At 37.8% G+C, this 19,775-nt stretch overlaps 1 protein-coding gene across 3 annotated transcripts in view; it reads right to left on the bottom strand.

Annotated features, from left to right (window-relative positions):
* Window positions 1–19,775, bottom strand: part of itpk1b (inositol-tetrakisphosphate 1-kinase b) — a 30,977-nt gene that overhangs the window by 7,055 nt on the left and 4,147 nt on the right. For all 3 annotated transcript variants that reach the window (XM_014013649.1, XM_014013641.1, XM_014013632.1), the window contains exons 3-5: window positions 19,257–19,281; window positions 10,099–10,224; window positions 5,328–5,445 (exon numbers count right to left, since the gene is read on the bottom strand). In XM_014013649.1, coding sequence (XP_013869103.1) covers window positions 5,328–5,445; window positions 10,099–10,224; window positions 19,257–19,281 — 269 coding nt within the window. The remainder of the gene's footprint in view (window positions 1–5,327; window positions 5,446–10,098; window positions 10,225–19,256; window positions 19,282–19,775) is intronic.

Raw genomic sequence — 19,775 nt, 5'->3', positions numbered from 1 at the left:
CCCTGGATCTGTTCCTGTCTAAACCTCACACTTTTTCCCTGTGCCATTCCACATTATTACAAATAACTTCATTTCTGGACATTTATGGTTTGATTTCTTTGTATGTATGGATCACTTGGGTTGTTACCGACATCTGTTGAAAATTTCATGACATTAGCACCTCTAGTAATATATTTACTGAGAAAAATGGTGATGTGTTCAATACTTCTTTTTCCCACTGTATTTCAGTTCTAAAAACACACTTTTCCCAAAACACTACTCACAATTATTTTTGGCACAGTTACCAAGAAGAAATCACTTATTTTCACAATGAACACACCGTCATTCAAAACTTTAAATTTAAATGTCTTACTATGCACATTGACTCATCACATTGACAAACATCTGTCAAACAGTTTTAAATTTAGCAATCAGAACTTTTTGAGTATAAAAACAATATTCTAAACATATTTTACAGCACATTTATGTATGGACTGTTGGCAATAAGTGTAATACTGAACCAAAAAAAGTTTGTCATTATGATAAATGGAGAAAAAGTCAGTGTTTTAAACTGAGCACATCAGTGTTTTGGTTCTTATAAACACATGATGGTTTGTGTGTCATCTGAAGGTAAAATACCATTTTGAGAAGAAATAATGTTTTGAATGTAAAGTTACATTTTGCTCATTGTGTGTGTGATTTAGGATTTCACGAAGCACGCTTTCAAAAAAAAGTGTGCAAACAATTGAGAAAAAAAACTGTAAGAAAACCAAGTTAAACTCTGTGATAGACTTTACGTGAGCCAGCTGGACCCTGAACCTTTATGCCAACTGCCTCTGAGAACTGGACCACCTGGAGGGCAAGGGGAGTGATCTGCGCAAGAAGTCCAGTTGCCTTCACACAAACTTCCTATGATTACTTTGCCCTGGAAGACCAAGAACTTTCACAAACACTGAGCACTTATATTTCTTATCTAAAGAAAATAATCAAGAAAGTTAAATTAAAAAAGTTCAGAATACTTATAGAATACTTATAAAAATATACAATGTATAACAATATTGTATTTTTATTTAAACAGTTTTTACTTTGTTGTGAATTAACGTCAGTAGAATGACAGTGAAAAAACAAAGAGTTGAACCAATTTCCCCCCAAATTCCCGTTCCTGTAAAATTAAACCAATTTCCAATCAAGACGACTTGCTCAAACTAATATTTCAAAGCAAATCAAATCAGATAAGTCAAAGCTGTTTTTTTAATTTCTGGTGTTACGTGATCAACAGGAGCAGAAATGATCATCCTTCTTCTTTACAGGCAGATACTTGCTCGGACTTTCCCCTGAGCAGCTGGGTCTGTCCCAGATCCAGCTCCGGTTCTTTACCCAGGCTGTGTCAAAGGCAGGAAACCTGGAAGTTTACTCATCCGTCATCTTAGCCCCTCACGCAGAGGGCTTTTTTAAAAAATAAATCTATCAGGACAAGAATAGCAGCTTAACGTTCAACAGAAAATCTGATGGGGAAACATCCCTGCATTACGTCACCAAGTTCCCAAAGGCTGGTGGTGTTAAAATGTGTCAAACAAAAAGCTGCCAGAAGATCTAAACCTTGTCAAATGGAAAACATTTAAAGGTTCCAGGCAAATTATTTATAATAAAAGACAGAAAGGAATAGTGGATGAGAGCGTGTGGCCAAGTTTTCAAGAGTGTGAATGCTTGGCTCTGGTTGATGCTTCAGGGAGACGGGCTGGTGAGGAGGATCAATCTCGGGCTCTGTCTAAACACTGCGTGCTTGCAGCAGACCAAGCGGAGCCAGGGACGACATTTACTGGACCTGACAACGAGATGCTTTTTTAAATGTTACTGTACAATTAAGCTGTTTATTTTTATTCTCTCTGCTGCATTTCCTCATTTGTTCGCTTCCAGTCAACCAAAATCAACAACCTGGCAGAATTAGGTGAGACTGGATTCTTTAAAAGGTGTGTTGTAACACCACCGATGCAGGTCTCATATTTTGGGTTTGAGGTTTTAGACAAACAACAGGCAGCCACCTTTACATGAGTTACTTAACTTCTGTTTAGGTGGAACTCCTGTTGATTTTTAGAGTTTGTCTCCAAGAAACACAAACATCCAGTCCTCTCCAAGGTAGTCTTCAGATCTTAAACCTCTAAACTGAACTCCAAACTGTTTTATTTTGAGACTATTGCCCCCCCTTCATGTTGAACTCTAAAAAGGCCTTAGAGTTAATCACAGAGTTGTTAATGGATTTCCCTCCTCCCACATAATAAAAAAATACAGAACTCTATCAAAATGATCACCTGACTGATATCTGGTTAAAGTATAACAGTATGAGGCAAACCTCCCAAGCAGGAAACAGTTTACCCAGATTAGGCAGCAGTCCTCTCTGCCTTTACCACAATCTCAAAGTGTTTGTCCTCCAGGCTGTTGCTATGATTAAATATTATCACTTGCATAAACGGGACATGAGTCTGTTGAGGTTTTGTTGAAGCACAGATGAAAGCTAGCTCAGAGGCCTCGGCACACTTTTCCTCAATGAACGAAGTTGAGCTTTGAGTTAAAAGGTAGAAAGAAATGAGCTTTGAACGCTGAGCAGGCTGTTGCTTTGTGGGACAGTTGATATGACAACGGTTTGCTGTCTATAGAGACAGTTGAAGAAACAAAAACTCCTGTAAACAGAGGAACCAGTAGCTTCCACTAAGCAACATGAACACCCACCTTTATCTGGCTCATGTGGGAAACATAAAAAAACACATTAGACAAAGCAGCTCTAAAGCTCCAGGTATGAATCAATGACAAGTAAAAGCAAATTCTTTATGCAGATGACATCATAATATCTCATTTACCTCATCAGGGTTAATAGAAGATACAGATATTACAGCAACAACTACTGTATGTTCATGAGAGGGTAACAAAGAGCAAACTAAAACCTAATGTATCAAAAACTAAATGTATAATATTTGGCTTTAAACATTTTATCAGACAAACTCCAATGTTTGATATTTCTTTAAATAACCAACAAATACTGTTAGGAGTTACAACTGATCAACTGGCCAACTGAATATGAAAGTTGCTAATATAGTCTTTAGTTCTATGTCATCTTGATTATTGTCCTGCTGTGATYGAGTGGCTCAAAAAAACCCATCTATACGAATTGCAAATTGCTCAAAACAAAGCCGTAAGATTAGAACTTGTTTGTGATTTTAGAACCAATGTGGATTTTCATGCATATGAGTTTATCATGATTTAAAGTCAATGATATACTTATGTTTTGTAACTGATTAACTGAATTTTAGATACAATCTTTTTACAGTCATTTTACTTTAAACAGTAAGAGAATCAACAAATCTCTATGTGACTCACTCCAGCAGTGTAAGAATAATATTTAAGATTTCTGGCATCGCTGACGTAAGAGGGACAGCCCCAGGTGGTGTGATCAGGGATTTGATAAGTATGACATCATGCGATTCAGGGATATTTTATTTAAACTCTGAAGCCACTCAGGCTCTGAGTGTAAGGGAGTCTTTAGATCTGAAAATAAACATTTAACTGAGAATCGGTTTTCTGCGTATTATTCGGGCTACCAATTTTGAAAAATTTCTTACAGACTTGTTTACGGTCTTCTCAGAAAGAATTTGAAAAGTTGTTGTTTGACTGGGTGACAGTGATGTGGGTTTGTGTGTGTGTGTGTGTATAGGAAGAGGTTGGATTGGGTTGTGTATTGTTTTATATTGTTTGATTTGTGTTAAGACCCCAGAGGAATAGTCTTCTTAAAAGGTGAAGACTAATGGGGATCACCTTTAATAAACAAACAAACAACACTGATCTAWGTGATCTCATGTGACCAGAGTTTGGCTGTTTTATACTAAACCTGACAGAAAACCAACTCTTACACACTGTTAAGATCACTACTCAAACCGTTTGAAGAGAGAAGCTAGTTGGTCTGAAACGGAGGCCTTTTAGCATCAAGAGGCCACTCGAGTGATAAAACAACGTTCGTTTTTCCACTAAAAGGACAAGCGCACCTCAAGTGCTTCCTCCTATTGAGCACTATTTCTGAGTCACGCAGAACACTGCAGCCTTTCTCTGGGTTTTCAGTCCTGGGTTGCCTTGGCAGCTGATACAGGACTCCGTGGTCTCCTATGATAAGGAGGAGGAAGTAGCTTTGAACTAAGACACGCCTACACTTTTCCCTCGTGTTAATCCAGTCCTCGCAGTCTCTCGTTTTACTGCAGACAATTAAAAACACATTTGTCACATGCTTATTATGATTTACACGATAGGATTATAAAGGCTTAAGACTCTACAGGTTTGGTATGCAGACCTGTAAGCAGACTGAGGACTACTCACAATGGAAAAAAATAAATAAACGAGCTGCCTATAAATGCAGCCATCTTCCACTTTAAAGCTTTTGCACGCAGCACAACAGAGCAACGCTGCTTATTCTAGTTATGTAATGGCCGTCAAGTCTGTTTGGATGAAAAGTCCTCTCTTCCTATGGTTCTATTTTAAGAAAGCTGTGACACAGACGACGACGTGCTGAAAAGTCTCTGATCCATTGCTCTGACACCAGCCTGCAGCCCATCACACACTCACGGAGGCTCGGCGAAGGAAGAAAAAAAAAACAACTAAAAAACTAAAAAGCTTTACATGTGTGGAGGTGAGGAAAGAGTAGATGAGTCACAGGTTTGTTTACCGGGGTTTTATAATCAAGAGTGTGACATTTGTCGTCAGCGCTTCCAGCTAAAACACACTGCCCACTGATCAGCTAATGTGTGCTGGGGGAGGGTGCTGCTGGACCGACTAGAAAGCAAGTTTTGATCCATCAAAGGGAGAAGTTTACACTGAGTTCAGACTGAGAAATTAAGAGTTACTGTTGTGTCTGATAACAGCATAGACCAGGAGCGTTAATCATCTGCATGAAAGCAAATAGCTCAAGTGAGAAGCAACAGCACTGCTGTTTTTCACAAAAATGTCTCCTCTAGAAAGAGACAAGGAAAGAGAGAGATCCTGCAGTTAATTTCACTTTGTTTRATAATAGTAGGAACGTTTAGTCAAGCTGAAAGCTGCGGCGTTACTTGATCACTTAAGACAACTTCTGCTTTTCTATAGCATAAAGTACCGGGGAAGGAAGGTACAAAGATATCAGTACAGCTTTGTCATCGCCTGTCAGATAGCAGCTCGCTAAACTTAATGATGATGCAGAACAGCTAAGATCAGATTTCTTCACCGAACAGCARTTTAACTTCAACCAAGGAAAACAAATTTACTTGGTTTGATAAATCTGACTGGTTTGCAACTATTTTTGTCTTGGTGAGAAACGAGACGGAAATGTTTACCTTGCATGCATCTTTCTATCCTGTGGATGAGTTGGTAGGACTTGCAGCGGTCCAGAAGAGTTCGGATGGCTGGAAGAGGGTCCAGGACTATGGTTTCAGGGTGGGCATCAATGTAGTCCTGAAGAAAAGAACAGAAATAAAAAAAATACAAAAAAAGGTTTTAATCCTTTGTTTTTTTTACATGTCAGATTTTCAGTAACATCTCAACCAAGAGCAACTTGTAATAATTAAAGAATTACTTTACAATAATCTATGAAAGTTAGAACTAGTAAAGGGAACATAAATTTGTTATTTCTTAAATCATGATAAAACTAATTCTTCTGATCGCCAAAGCCAATAATAAAAAAACGTGTGTTTGAGCTGGCCAGGTCTACATTATTTTTCATCTAATTCTAAAATAACCTGTCAGACAACAGTAACGCATATTTAAAGGCAGTTTTAGGTTTTGGGTCAACCTTTAAACAAAGTGCTTCTGAATCTTTTTGACAGCAGAAGGAAAATCATAGGGAGCATTTCAAGGTTTTAAATTGAACCAGAGCTACAGGAAACTAAATAACTGCATTTAAAGTATTTTGCTTTTAATTTGAAGACATCTTGATGTTGTTTTGTCTTTGTGGCACTTGTACAGTTAGATAAGTGACCATTTTCAAGATATGTTGGTTAATGTTTGAAGAACAAAGCTGGACATTTATGTGACAGAAAGAGATCAGAAAATAGAGCAAAGAGTTGGAGCCACAACAGATCAGATTTTCCAGCTATGTGGGTGTATAGATGTAAAAATAATAAAGATTGTGACATTATGGTCTTTTTWCCCAGCAGTATAAAAGACCAGAGTTTTTCTTGTCACACCTTGTTCTGACTAAATAGTCAAACTCTCATGTCATTGTTAGGCAACACAGTATTTCCATGCAAATTCATTGTTGCAACAGTTTTTCCACTCAAGCCTCTGAGTCTTCATTGTTCCTGACTCACAGGTGAAACCCTATAAGGCGATATCCATTTTCTCTCAAGCTAACATGCAAACAAGTTCTTTTCATGTTATTGCGTTAGTTGGATTTTGTGTCATCCTTCTGTCTTGTTGTTTGTCATTTCTGGAGGTTTTCACTGATGCTCATTTCTACAGCTTTGCACGGGTGCAGTGTTCACCTAGGGGTGGAATAAACAGTTCCACCTGTCTTTGACCTTGGTCTCAGAAGGCCTCCTTCAGAGAGACAGAAGTCTGTTCAAGTCATAACATGTTTTCTTAAACAGTAAAGAAACATTTTCTTCTTCTTAATCATAAAAAAAGAAATATATATATATATTTTTTTTCTATAAAAAAGAAAACACAAAAAGAATGTTATTATAATGTTTTATTGTGCTTTGGTATAAATCACTGCTTGAACTTTAACCGTGAAACCACAGTAATTGATTATAGATTTTTAAGTTTAAATATTTTACTTAACTAAACTTTGCATTGTGGTTAAGCTTTATTATGAAACATTTTATAATTATTTTTATCTGAATCATTATAGTGAATGTTCATTTTTAAGTTTTCAGTAAATCATTCAAGCTTTGGAAATTTGTTTTTACAATCGTTGAAACACAACGAAAGCAGAAACCGATAGTCATCGAGTCTGGGTGCACGCACGAAAATCTGTCTACAGATTTAAAAAAAAAAAGGTTCCATTAAATTGGGCACAGCATAAAGAGTGAGCTGAGGGGTCGACAGGCCTCGGCAGAAGTCTGAGAGGAAGCAGGAGGGAGGATGCAATGAATGCCAGCGGGTCTGTGGAGGTTACATCACGACATCTCTTTCTGCCGGCTGTTGGGTCAGCATGAGGTCGACTATTTTACATAACTGCTCAGCCCTTTACTGTCTTTTCTTGTTGACTCTTCTCCACCTCCTCTCCAGCGCTTTCTTTCCTCTCCACGTTTCAGCCTCAATTCTATAGATCTTTTTTCTGCCAGCCTGTACTGAACAGTTTCTGCTGACTGGGTTAGGCTGGCCTGCACAAAAACTGGCTGCCTGTGCACATCACAGGCCGTACAGTCACGTTTACTTTAAATACATGCAGAAACGTGATGCGTTACGCACCCATTTGTGAAATGACTTCTGGTGCACGTACGTAATGATGCACAAAGGGATGTAAACACACTCTTCTGCCTCACCACGGAGGCTCCATCTGCAGGATTTACTGGGATCTGAAGGCAACTCTGATCAAAGCAAACTGAGCTGTTATGCAAGTCAAACATACCATAAACATAATTTCACGCTAAACTTCTAGGAGTTTGGAGAAATATTTGTGTGTGTGTGTGTGTGTGTGTGTGTGTAAACATCTTTCGCAGATTTCAGCATTTCAGAAGAAGAAATACAGTTAGAGACAGACAAGAGGGGGAGGTGAGAAGGGGGAAAAAAAGCCTGTGTTCAGCAGGTGTTGGAAAGAAAAAGAGCCAGACGTACAACAGTGTGGGTGGATGAGAAAGCTGCGCATTTTGTTCATTTTTGGATTAGATCTGTCTTCAGGAGAAAATAAATGACCTGAAACCTCAGTAAGTATGTCTGTGGCACTAAATGCATTAAATCCAAAAAGGATTAAAAAATATACAACATTTACATAAATCAAATCCAACTGGGTGAGACTCTAAACTTCAAACACTATATTTCTCAGTAGGTTTAAATAAACAGCCTTTTCTGAAATACTTTAATCATAACAACCATCATCATATAGTTCCAGAAAAAAAGATACAGTTATTTGTTCCGGGAACTCTGTTCTCCCACCTGAAGCCACAGAAGTTAAAGTGTGTATCCAGGGATGACATGTTGTTTGAACTACAGAGCTGTTACAGAGAGGGAAGCTTGTTCCCTCCGCCACCGCCACACAAAAGCTTATTTATAAGAACAGCTGGATGGTCATAAGAAAAGATGCCAAGCCTTATATTTCAAATAGAAAAGTAAACACAAATGAAGTTTAGATACGTCACAACTTCAGTTGCACAGACTCGGCTGTGAAAGTTACCAGCTTGTTTAAACTTAATCCTCAGCTACAGTGACAAACTTAGGAGAAAAAAAAACAGTGAAAAAAAAAGGCTAAGATGTTCAAGACGAGTCGTTACGGCTTACAGGAAGTGGAGATTTTTAATCACCCGCCACTGAAGCGAAATTGGTGTTTTTGCTCGTGTGTGTGTCTGTGTGCATATCTCATAAACAAGAGGATGGATTTAATGAAACTTCTGTGAACTCGACTAGTTATAATGTTGGATCGATAACGTATATTATGATTTACCTCAAGAACCTTTACCTTTTATGTCTGTTACAGCAATGGGCCAAAATAAAAATAGATATTAGAACCACAACAAGCATCACATTCAGTCCTGTGCTAATATTGACCAGAAATAGACGTTAAAGTGATTGCTCCACTCTGACATCCTGTTTTGTCCTTCCTAACTGAGTAGTCAGAAAAGTGTTGACAGAGCTGCATGACGGTGATCATGATAACAGTTCACAATCATTCAGTGAGGCTGAGGCAGAGAGAGAGAGAGAATARGAGCCAGAGATGGTGTAATAAAATTAATTTTCACACCATCTGTTGCACTGCCAGTTTAATGAACACACAGACACCGAGGCGCACCTGTTAGTTTTTTTCGTTATCTTCTGCCCCTGTGAGACATTTCTCAAAGTGGAAAGACTTAGAGAAGTCTTTTCGTAGAAGGCTTTTAGGTTTTTTATGAGTCACTGTGTGCTTAAGTACAGCTGATAGAGCCTTTATGTTCCTGCAGCCTGTCTGCTCGATTCCTTGAACATATTAATTCATTCTCTGAACTGGGACGCTTATACTAACTATAAATGTGAAACTCATTTATTGTCCACAGTAGCATCATAGCAAACACATTTTTCTTAAACAGAACACTGGATGTGAAGTAAATATTGCATGATGATGACACTAACTGCATCATGCGATCAGATGCAATGAAATCATTTATATTGCAACAATAATAAAAAAAAATTGGTCATTTTTTAACTAAAAAAGTTAYTTTAGGAACCTTTATTAACAAAACTAATTTTCTGCAACACATGCTGACAATCATGCAGGCACACAGGTGAAATCATCTCCTCTAATAATAAAACAACCAAGCTTTTCTTGAAGGAATGCATGTCGCCCACCACGGTTCATGCCAGAATTTTAGACACAGATCATCTTAGGTTGAGAAACGATAAAGCTGTARTCATTTTAGTCAAACTTCTGACAGATTGTCATGAGATTGCGAGATGTCACGCTCAAAGTACACACTGTGAATGACTGTTACCACATCAATATTCAGCTCAATATTTGTAAAACGGACTGAGTCACAGACGTTTTGGGTTGGTCAGGTTGTAGATGTACATTTAATCAGTTTAATTAAAATCTGYTTGTTTTGGTAACAGACAGGAACACAGACAGGCAAAAAGACTGATCTCTGCTGTTTGAAGGCAGCGAGTGATAATGAGCCCAAACAAGATGGCTGRTCATTACTACCCAATATTTAAGGTTGATTATTCAGTTTTGAGCAGTGGTATACATTATTATGAGTATTGTTAACAAGTTCCAAATTATTTTTAGGCCCAAACACCTTTAAATGATAAGTATAAAGCAACAAATAAACATTAAAAAATTTTTTTTAAAGATAATTCTAAAATTATGTGTTCAAGTTGTTGAAAATATAACTTTTTTCTTATTTTCTTGATTTTTTTTTGCTCCCCTATGTTTGTGAAAACTAGCAAAATAGCAATCAGCACAAGAGAAATGAGTACCTGTACTCTTTGCAGCTGCAGCACTGCTTGTGAATCATTCTGGTCAGCTTCCAGCATGAGATCGGTCAGTTTGTGAATGATGACGTCCAGCGGACCCTGGTCCTCTAGAGGCTGGCTGAGGTCCAGCTGACAAGAGATGAAAAGCAGAGATGAAGGATTACGGTCAAATAAAACTTCCTTAAATCAGCTGTTCGTTTTCAACATTTTCAAAATCAATCATCCGCAGAAATATATTATTCCATAAACTGAATTTTTGATATAAAACAAGTCATTTTTATGACTCCTTTGAAAAACCATAATAAATCTTCATCACGCTGTAAAAGTGAAAATCCTGAGCATAAATTCGATTCTTGTTCAGCAACAATAACTCATTTCAAAATCTATTACAGGGTCTTGTTTCTGAAAGTGGAGGCGGTGAACTGTACAGCAGCAACACAAATTAAAAATCAGAATTGTCTCACAAACGGAGCCGACACAACTTCAGCACACGCACCATTAAACACCTGATTTTCACAAACTCAACATCTAAAAATAAATCTTGCTTGATAATGATAACTTGTGCAAGATAATTTATTTTGCCTACATCGTTTCTGTTTCCTCTTGTTAGTTCATAAACCACACACAAATATAAACAGGATGCAAGGCTTGATGTAAAAAGCACATGAGGAAATTGCTATTTAGTTTTTTTTACAAAACAGCACGAGGAGATACTTTTACTGATATAACGGTATGTAACACTAAACGTATCCATCACAGAGTAAAACAAGAATGAAGCAGCAGCTTTACAAGGACACACAATTACTTCATTACAGGAGATTTTCTGCAACGTTTGGACACCGATTTTCAGTGCATCTTATAATGAGTGGTGGGTGGATTTTCAACTAGAGTTCAGAGTGAATTCTGCAGTCATTTGCATTCTCCCATGCTACCTCTCTGGGAACATCTCAGTGTGCTGGAAAAGGCGGTTGTCACCCTGTTTTCAGTACAATCTGTAATTTGTACCAAATCACTGACAAGGCAGTCTAGATAAGAGGCATTGCAAGGGATGACGCATAGAAAACCTGCTTTTATACTTCACTAGAGTCTAAAAAATAACAGGTCTGTCATATAAAACCACTAGGTTCTTACAGTGACAGAAACGGATTCTACAGAAAACACAGTAAACAGCTAAATGTATTAAATATATCCCTTGAAATAAACTAAAGGTTGATGTTTTTTCCAGTTTTATGAGTTATGCTTCTTGCACAAGCTGTTATCGCACTGACGATAAATTTGCGATGCGCTGTGCAGCCCTATCATGAGCGTCTTCTCATACGATTTTTCTAAATCCTGTTTGACGATTATAAAGCAGCGTAAAAACAAAATAACGTAAAACATCTCTTTTGTATACACAGGTGTAACGTTTATACAGTTGCTATGTATTTATTGTGGATTGCATCACGAGGATTTTCTCCTTTTTGGCATCATCTATTGTACTGAGTTACACACTCTCCCTCAGGCTGGTACATCGGTCCTGCTGAGCTTATTCAACAAACACAGAGAAACACCTCATTAGCATTCCCTTCGTGTTTAACAGTGCAGAAAGTCCAACTGAACTGGCAAAGTGGTACACAAGTAGTCAAACCAGAACTTTGAGTTTAAAAAGTTGTAGAAAAATGTTAGCAGCTAGGAACAAATGATGCAACTTTAGAAGAGATAAGATAGAAATGTCTGGCTCTAAAAAGCTTATTTTTCCCTGATGATCATATTTAAAACCATTAGGCTCAGTGTGCACAAACACTCAGAACAAAAGGGTTATGTCTTTATGCAGGAGGTAGTTTACAGTCATGGCTCACTGGGACATCTTGATTGGTTTTTGTGCCGCTGTTGCACGACACAACCCCACATTAAATCATTAGCTAATCTGCTAATGGGGTTGCCTGAATTGCCACAAAGCAGAGATAACCGAGCCCCACCTGTGCAAATAAATCAGAGATACTACTATCCTTTGTGCCGGACAGACTGTGCGTCAACTAAGAGTGAATACACCTTTGTCACACAGGTGRGGGATCAATGAAACGGCTGTAAAACTGTAGGATTTTAAGGTTGGCCACAGTCAAGGCTGGTTAATGATTGTGAGAGGTGTGAGTGATACGTGACTAATTAGAGTACCCTTGGCCAGTCATATATGCATGAACAGCAAATTTGTTCTATAAAAGAGCTTCATAGATAAGTTTGTTGTTTTCCAGGTTTGTTGTACCAAGGAACAATATATCCAATGTATTGTACGAGTACACCCACGCTTCGTACGTCAACAGGAAAAAAACATGTCAAAACACAATGAAACACCTAGWATGTACTTCAAGATCAGCTCTTATTTTCTCATTACGCTACGTCTTTGTGCCGTTTCCGTCTTTGCCTAACGAAACGCTATTGAATCGCATTCCCCCTGCCTGTAGGAACACGTCGTTCAGCACAAAGAAACATGCTCTGAGAAATGTACACAAAGTACTGAAGTTCAGTGTATCATCTGACATTTAAAGTATTTCCAGAAATTCTATACAAAGTTTGCATGAACTGACTGTTTATGGATTTTAATCTTAATCTGAACTGGATTTAAGATAAAAAACAGGCACTATATAAATACACACGTGGACAAAACTGTTGGTACCCCTTATTTAATGAAAGAAAAACCCACAATGGTCACAGAAATGACTAGAAGCTAATAATAATAATAATAAAAATTATATGAAAATGCACAAATGAAAATGTTAGACATTGCTTTTCAACCATGCTTCAACAGAATAAAAAAATAAATACAACTGATTAAACAGGCCTGGACAGAAATGATGGTAGCCCTGAAAATGATATGACCAAAGGGACATGTTAAATCCAGGYGTGTCCACTAATTAGCATCACCGGTGTCTACAATCTTGTTCTCAGTCAGTGAGCCTGTATATAGGGCTACAGATACTGTGCTGTTTAGGACTATGGTGTRTACCAAGCTCAACATGGACCWGAGGAAGTGAAGGAAAGAGCTGTCTCAGGAGATTAGAAAGTAAATTATAGACAGGCATGTTAAAACTAAAGGTTATAAGACCATCTCCAAGCAGCTTGATATTCCTGTGACTGCAACTGCACATATTATTCAGAAATGTAAGATCCATGGGACTGTAGCCAACCCCAAAATTGATGACAAATCAAAGMGATGGATATTACGAATGGTAACAAAAGAGCCCAGAAAAACGTCTACAGACATTAAAGGTGAACTTCAAATTCAAGGAACTTGATGGCAGCATCCGTCGTTATTTGAGCCAAAGTGAACTTAATGAGGGACAACCAAGGAGGACACCATTATTAAAAACAAATCATAGAAAAAAGTCAGACTGGAATTTACTAAACTACATGGTGACAAGCCACAAAGCTTCAGGGAGAATGTCCTATGGACAGATGAGACAAAAATGGAACTTTTTGGCAAGGCACATCAGCTCTGTGTTCACAGAGGAAAAACATGAAGCACGTGAAGAAAAGAGCACTGTGCTTACTGTGAAACATGGAGGCTCTGTTATGTTCTGGGGCTGCTTTGCTGCATCTGGCACTGGGTGTCTTGAATTTGTGTGGGGTACAATGAAATCTCAAGACTATCAAGGGGTTCTAGAGAGAAATGTGCTGCCCAGTGTCAGAAAGCTTGGTCTCAGTCGCAGCTCATAGGTCTTGCAACAGGATAATGACCCAAAACACAGATAAAAACACACAAGAATGGCTAAGCGGAAAACACTGGACTATTCTGAAGTGGCCTTCTATGATCCTGACCTAAATCCTATTAAGCATCTTGGACGGAGCTGAAACATGCCGTCTGGAAAAGGCAGCCTTCAAACCTGAGATAACTGGAGCAGTTTGTTCATGAGGAGTGGACCAAAATACCTGCTGAGAGSTGCAGAAGTCACTGACGGTTACAGGAATTGTTTGATTGCAGTGATTGACTCAAAAGGTTGTGCAACAAAATATTAAGTTAAGGGTACCATTATTTCTGTCCAGGCCTGTTTCATGAGTTTTATTTATAAAAAAAAGATTCCATTGAAGCATGGTTGAAAAGCAATGTCTGACTTTCATCTGTTCATTTTCATAGAATTTTTATTTATTACTTTTGTCAGATTCTAGTTATTTCTGTGACCATTGTGGGTTTTTCTTTGGGTWCCAAAAATTGTGTCGACGTGTGTAAAATGATTTAAATTGCATTAAATGATATGGAAAGGTATACACAGGTATGCATAACACGAAAAGTGAAATGCAACTATTTAATCAGCAGCTGAAGCTTCTGCAGAAAACAGTATTTATATACAAGATTAAAAGACAGTTGAATAAATATTGTGAATTACCCAATAATCTGTCTGGTGAAGTGAGAATAGTAATGTAGGAACATGTTAAAACATTCAAATATGTATTACAAAGCTCAGAAATGATCAAGATGCATTGATAATCTAGTGTCAGAAACAGATGAGGTTTTAGAGGTGCTTTAAAACAAACATGCTGCCATGCCTTTAACAGAGCTGATGGCAATGCTTAAGACTCTGTCATACTATAACATTTTAGACAATTTATGATTTTTTTTGACTAAATAACTCATAGGTTATTTATTTTATCTAATTGTTAGCACTGCACTATGTATACATCCAAAAGATGCTTTCAGTTGATTTTTTTATTCCATCTTTAGTGTAGACGTTGTCTAAGTTGGACAAAATTTTCAAAAGCTGTTTAAAACGTTATAGTGCAACAGAGCCTTTAGAAAAAGTGTCGACAGTGCAGTGGTGACAAGGCCGCAGCAGCATGAAGTGCTTTTGTTTTCTGTCTAGCTAGCAATGTCAGCGTGATGGGGCCTGCTGGATGGGAATTTCTAACTCCACCGAGGCATGGCTTTAATCTCTCGCTTACACAACACAGAGGACCCGTCCACAGTCTGGCCCCTCGACAGAAACAGGACTCTACAGCGTGGGGGTCATCGCCCACTGGCAAAGACACGTCGCAGACAGATTGACCCCGCTTTTAGAGCTCATCCCAAAAGCCAGCTGAAAACTCACTGATGTTCCACTAAATGCTGAAAGCAGAAATGTCAGCTGACGTCGTTGCATGTCCCTGTGGGAATGAAAGCCAGCACAGGGCCGTGGTAGTGATGGACAACACAGAAAACATGCCAAATCCTGGTGGGAGAAGCTAGGTCAGGGCAAATATATTTTCAGCTTTGATGTAACTTCGCTGTGGGACCAAAGTCTTTAAAAAAACACAAGAACAGATTTTAAGCATAAAGCCAGAAACGAGTTTTCCACATTGAGTTTGCAGAACACAATCCACATGAGCAGTTATGCAGATGATTAATACAGATGTTAGATGTTACAGACGAGTTTGCTTTGTCAGACAAGATAAACAAGGACAGTGTGTTAAAAGGTGTATCATGCATTACTTTTTTTGTGCACGTAATTAGTGAAACAAAAACATTGCATCTAAAAACACACCTGACATGATTTATAAGACTTAACATTAGAATAATATGTAGTCAAAAGCAGTACGCTGCCAGCTCACTCGCCAACAATTATGCTTAACCTAAATGCAAAAGTGCCAAACATAACTCAGTCTACACATAGTTTTGCCTAATTAATGTTTTGCAAAACTGCACATTCCCAATGACGTCCACAATTTATCAGTCTCTGGTGCCCCTGAGGATCAATAAATACCATCCAAGGATTCCTGCTCTTCAGTTTCCACAAAACCAATAATGGGCGAGATACAGCAGCATGTTGGAAATTCCCATTCATAGCATTTATCAGATAAAAATAACTAGAGAATTTTGCATTTCCTGCGAAAATGCTGTGTGAATGCTTATCGCTGATATTTTAGCTGAAAGCTGCCTAAGGAGCTGAAGACAAGCTGAAAATTTTTAATAGAAAAATCGATGAGTTAAATTTGAACAACTGATTTTATTGAAAATAGAAAAACAGAAAGGTTAAAAAAAGTACAATAGAAAACGTGTGTCAAAACAGCTATACTGAGAAGAAATGTATTAAAAATGAGCAAAAAATATTAAATAACCTTTACTCAGCAAAAAGCTGAAATTATCACAAAAAGGGGAATTTAACTGAAAAAAGCTCAAATTAGACAAAAAGCAGCTAAAAAACAGAACACAGCTGAAATTAGCAGAAAACAGCTGAAAAGCACAGAAAGAAGAACAGAAAGTTGAAATTAACTGAATAGCCAATGATTTATGAATATTTTTGAAGGGTTTTAGGGATGTTAAAGACAGCTCCATTCATTTTCAATGAGAAGAAAAATGGCAGAAAAAGCTAAATATTTCAAAAAGTATAAATTTCTGAAGTACCARAAGCAAAATTTTGAAACAAGATAAATGCTGAAAAACATACGGAAGAAGAAAATGTTAATAATGGCAACTCAATAACTTTCCTGTGACAGCCCACTTAAACAAGAACCGCTTGATGTGATGAGCTCCTTCTCTAAGAGTGAATATTGGCTTCCTCTGGACTGAGCCTGGTGAGTTTATTTCATCAGCCCTGTGATACAGAGCAACTAATGTAAGGAGCACAGAGTGCATGGCACTCTCGTGAGCTTACAGGTTGGTACTGATAAGCTGCAACTGTGTGAAGAAAGCAAAGGAAAGAAGGAGGGGTGAAAAAAGGGACACTGTAGTGCCAAAATGGGAAGATGCAAACGCCTACAAAAGTAATCCAAAAAGTCAAAACAAATGAAGCTTCCTTTTCATCTTTGTGAGTCTTGGGGTGTATAAATGTGGTTTTCCCACACTGGAAACGGAAATGCAAAATGAGCTCTCTGGAGTCACCAGATTTAGCAAAGACATGTCCACACTCAGTGGCGTCACAACCCCAGCTAGCCCACTGGAAAACCAAACCCCTTGTGACAAATAATATCAACAGCAAGAAGAAGAAAATAATTATCTGTACGCCATGTTAGTTTAATCTGGTAGATTGTCCAGCTCAACTAACAACTGTTTGCCTATTTCTTCATCTGATGATTACTCTTTCACTTAATCAGTAGTTGAGGAATCCAAAATACATCGACTGGGTTTACTTTGACTTGCAGTCAAGAAAAGCAGCTCAAGCTTAAATTTAAAAATCTAAAACCAAAGATGGATCAACAGTCATCAACAAAATACCTTCAAAATGATTTAAGCTTTAATCATATTAAGCTCTTTGCGCACTGCTGTCATACCAAAAACACTTTACTGTGACTCCCACATACAAATAAGCTCAACRTTATGTAATTAGACTGTAAACAACAAGAAGTAATCATTTATTATGTCAGGATTTGTTTATCCTTGGATATCCAGGATTGGAGTTATCACCAGGGTCAGTCTAGTCTGTCACTCCACAGGGACAAGGTCAGGTGATTAAAACWGGCTGAAAGAGATAAATATGCAGCCTTGTAGTTGTACCACCACCTTCTTCTAAAGGTTGTCCTCTCAACAGCTTTATTCTCACCGTTCTTTAAAACCTAAAACATACCCTACAATTAGACAGAAGTTAAATGATTGATCTAAACCAGCCATTCTCAATCCTGTACTTCGACTTCCTGTTGAAATTTCACTGCCCCACCATCTTATCTATAAGCCCCGTGTTTCTTCACTGTGATTTACTTGCTGTATAGCAACAATACAGGAATTCAAGCATAATGAATGGAGGCAAATAAGCTCAATGCTAGACCTGCTGTGATAAGCAAGGTGGATAGTTTTAATTTGCCTGCTTGTTTGTTGTCTTTGTGCATGGTCTCATAACCTCTGATTAACACCAACTGCATAGTCAAATTACAAGTGTTCACTCAAAAATACCTTGAGAGAAGGACGTAAAGTTAACTGCTTCAATTAGTGGTTTGACCCAGCTAAAATCTAGAGTTTACAGTGATTTATATTAAGAAAAGGCAGTGGACAACAGGTACACAGAGTTTGCGTCAGTCCCACGCCTTTGGTTACTCTGAGGAGTGCGTGAGGATCTGCCGTCTCCCAGGAGGGGCCGAGCACAGAGTGGGAAACAAAGCCCTGCTTACTTTGGGACTATTCCCAGGACTAGGTTGTTTCTGAGTGTGCTGATATTGTCAGCACAGTCAGAGGACGAAAAATAACCTCAAAGAGAAGCAAAAAAAATTATCCAAAGAAGAAAAGAAACAGAGTGAAAGACAGAAAAAACTCCAGCACAGTAATGTTCTTTTAAACCACAGGGAACACTCACACTGACAGTTGCTGTTCTGCACGTAGCTCACAGGATTTTGTTGCAACTATACAGCCGCGTATATCCAGAATTGATCTCACACATTTACTTCCTTGGTGCCTGTAATTACCTCTACTTTACCCTAGACTAAAACCAAATATTTATTATAAACAGAGCAACGCTATTTTTTAACTTACTCCATTTCCAGAGGACACTTAAATGATCATAGACATAGGCAAATTATTTGTTAAGGTATGACTACTATCACGTTTCTAAATGTTTCAAYCAMATGAGAACAAGTTTTGACATTCTAAGTAACCACTTGTTAAACACACTTCTATATTACCACAAAAATAGAGTTGAGGTGAGGTGTGGAAAAAAAAGTAGAGAAAAAAAAAGACCAATGCTTAAAAACAGAAAACAGCAAGACTATGAGACAAATGCATGATGTAAACCTGCAGAAGCGTACAGCAATATAACAAAAAGGTTTGCGGTGATGAGTCAATGCAAAATATTTACTCTCATAACTCGTTCTTTCAAGGGGAACACTTCTTTGTCTTCATCATTAAACACAAGAAAAAGGTTTACTGATAATTAAATGAGCCCAACAACAAKCTCAACTTTTAACCTTTTAGACAGAACAGGACTAAATCGGTTGGAGGCAAGTTTCTGGCGGCTGTGTTGTACTGACCCGCCCACTTAGTTAAAGGGGTGTAAATCACCAGCTTTATTACGATACGATATGTCGATTTTTCGATGAAAATACCATGTTTCTGGATATCACAATGTCTGCCATCATGTGATTTYGATTCACTTCACAAGTCTGGGATCGATATGATGCAATATCATAAAATAAAAAGCATTCTCAGTAGAAAATGTAAACATATAGCAACTAAAACAATACATGACTATTTTGTTGAAAGTTTAGAAGAAAACTTGTGATCTGCTTACCTGAACAACTTCGATTCCTCGTTTCCTGGAAAAAAAAAAAGAGAGAGACAAAATAAATCAATATTTATTAAAGTTTCAAAGGAACAAAGAACAAAAACTCTAAGACAAACTAKATTTTTGTCTTCCATAGAAACTATTCTACCCTTCATGCAGACCAGTGGTCCTCAATCCTGGTCCTTGAGGGCCACTACCTGCATGTTTTAGTTGCTTCCCTGCTTTTATCAAAGGGATCCGTGATTAGTTGTAACGTTAGGCTTTATTTAATAAACATTTATTTTAACTACAAAATAAAGACTGTAAAAATACTGTAGGATGTTCAGTTTTTATCATTTTTAAACTTAAAGTTTAAAAAATTATTACACGGACGGGGCTGTTTTATTTACACACAAAGCATTCTGGGTAAATGATGACGTGGATAGGTCATCGGTGCGAGGCTGCTTGCGAACTATATCCACCGTAAAATAAAGACTGTAAAAATACTGTAGGCTGTTCGGTTTTTATCATTTTTAACTAAAAGTT

Source organism: Austrofundulus limnaeus, unplaced genomic scaffold (genome assembly GCF_001266775.1).
Source record: "Austrofundulus limnaeus strain Quisiro unplaced genomic scaffold, Austrofundulus_limnaeus-1.0 Scaffold2, whole genome shotgun sequence".
Lineage (NCBI taxonomy): Eukaryota > Metazoa > Chordata > Actinopteri > Cyprinodontiformes > Rivulidae > Austrofundulus > Austrofundulus limnaeus.
Note: the sequence above shows the minus strand (reverse complement) of the source record. Positions and strands in the feature narration are given on the sequence as shown.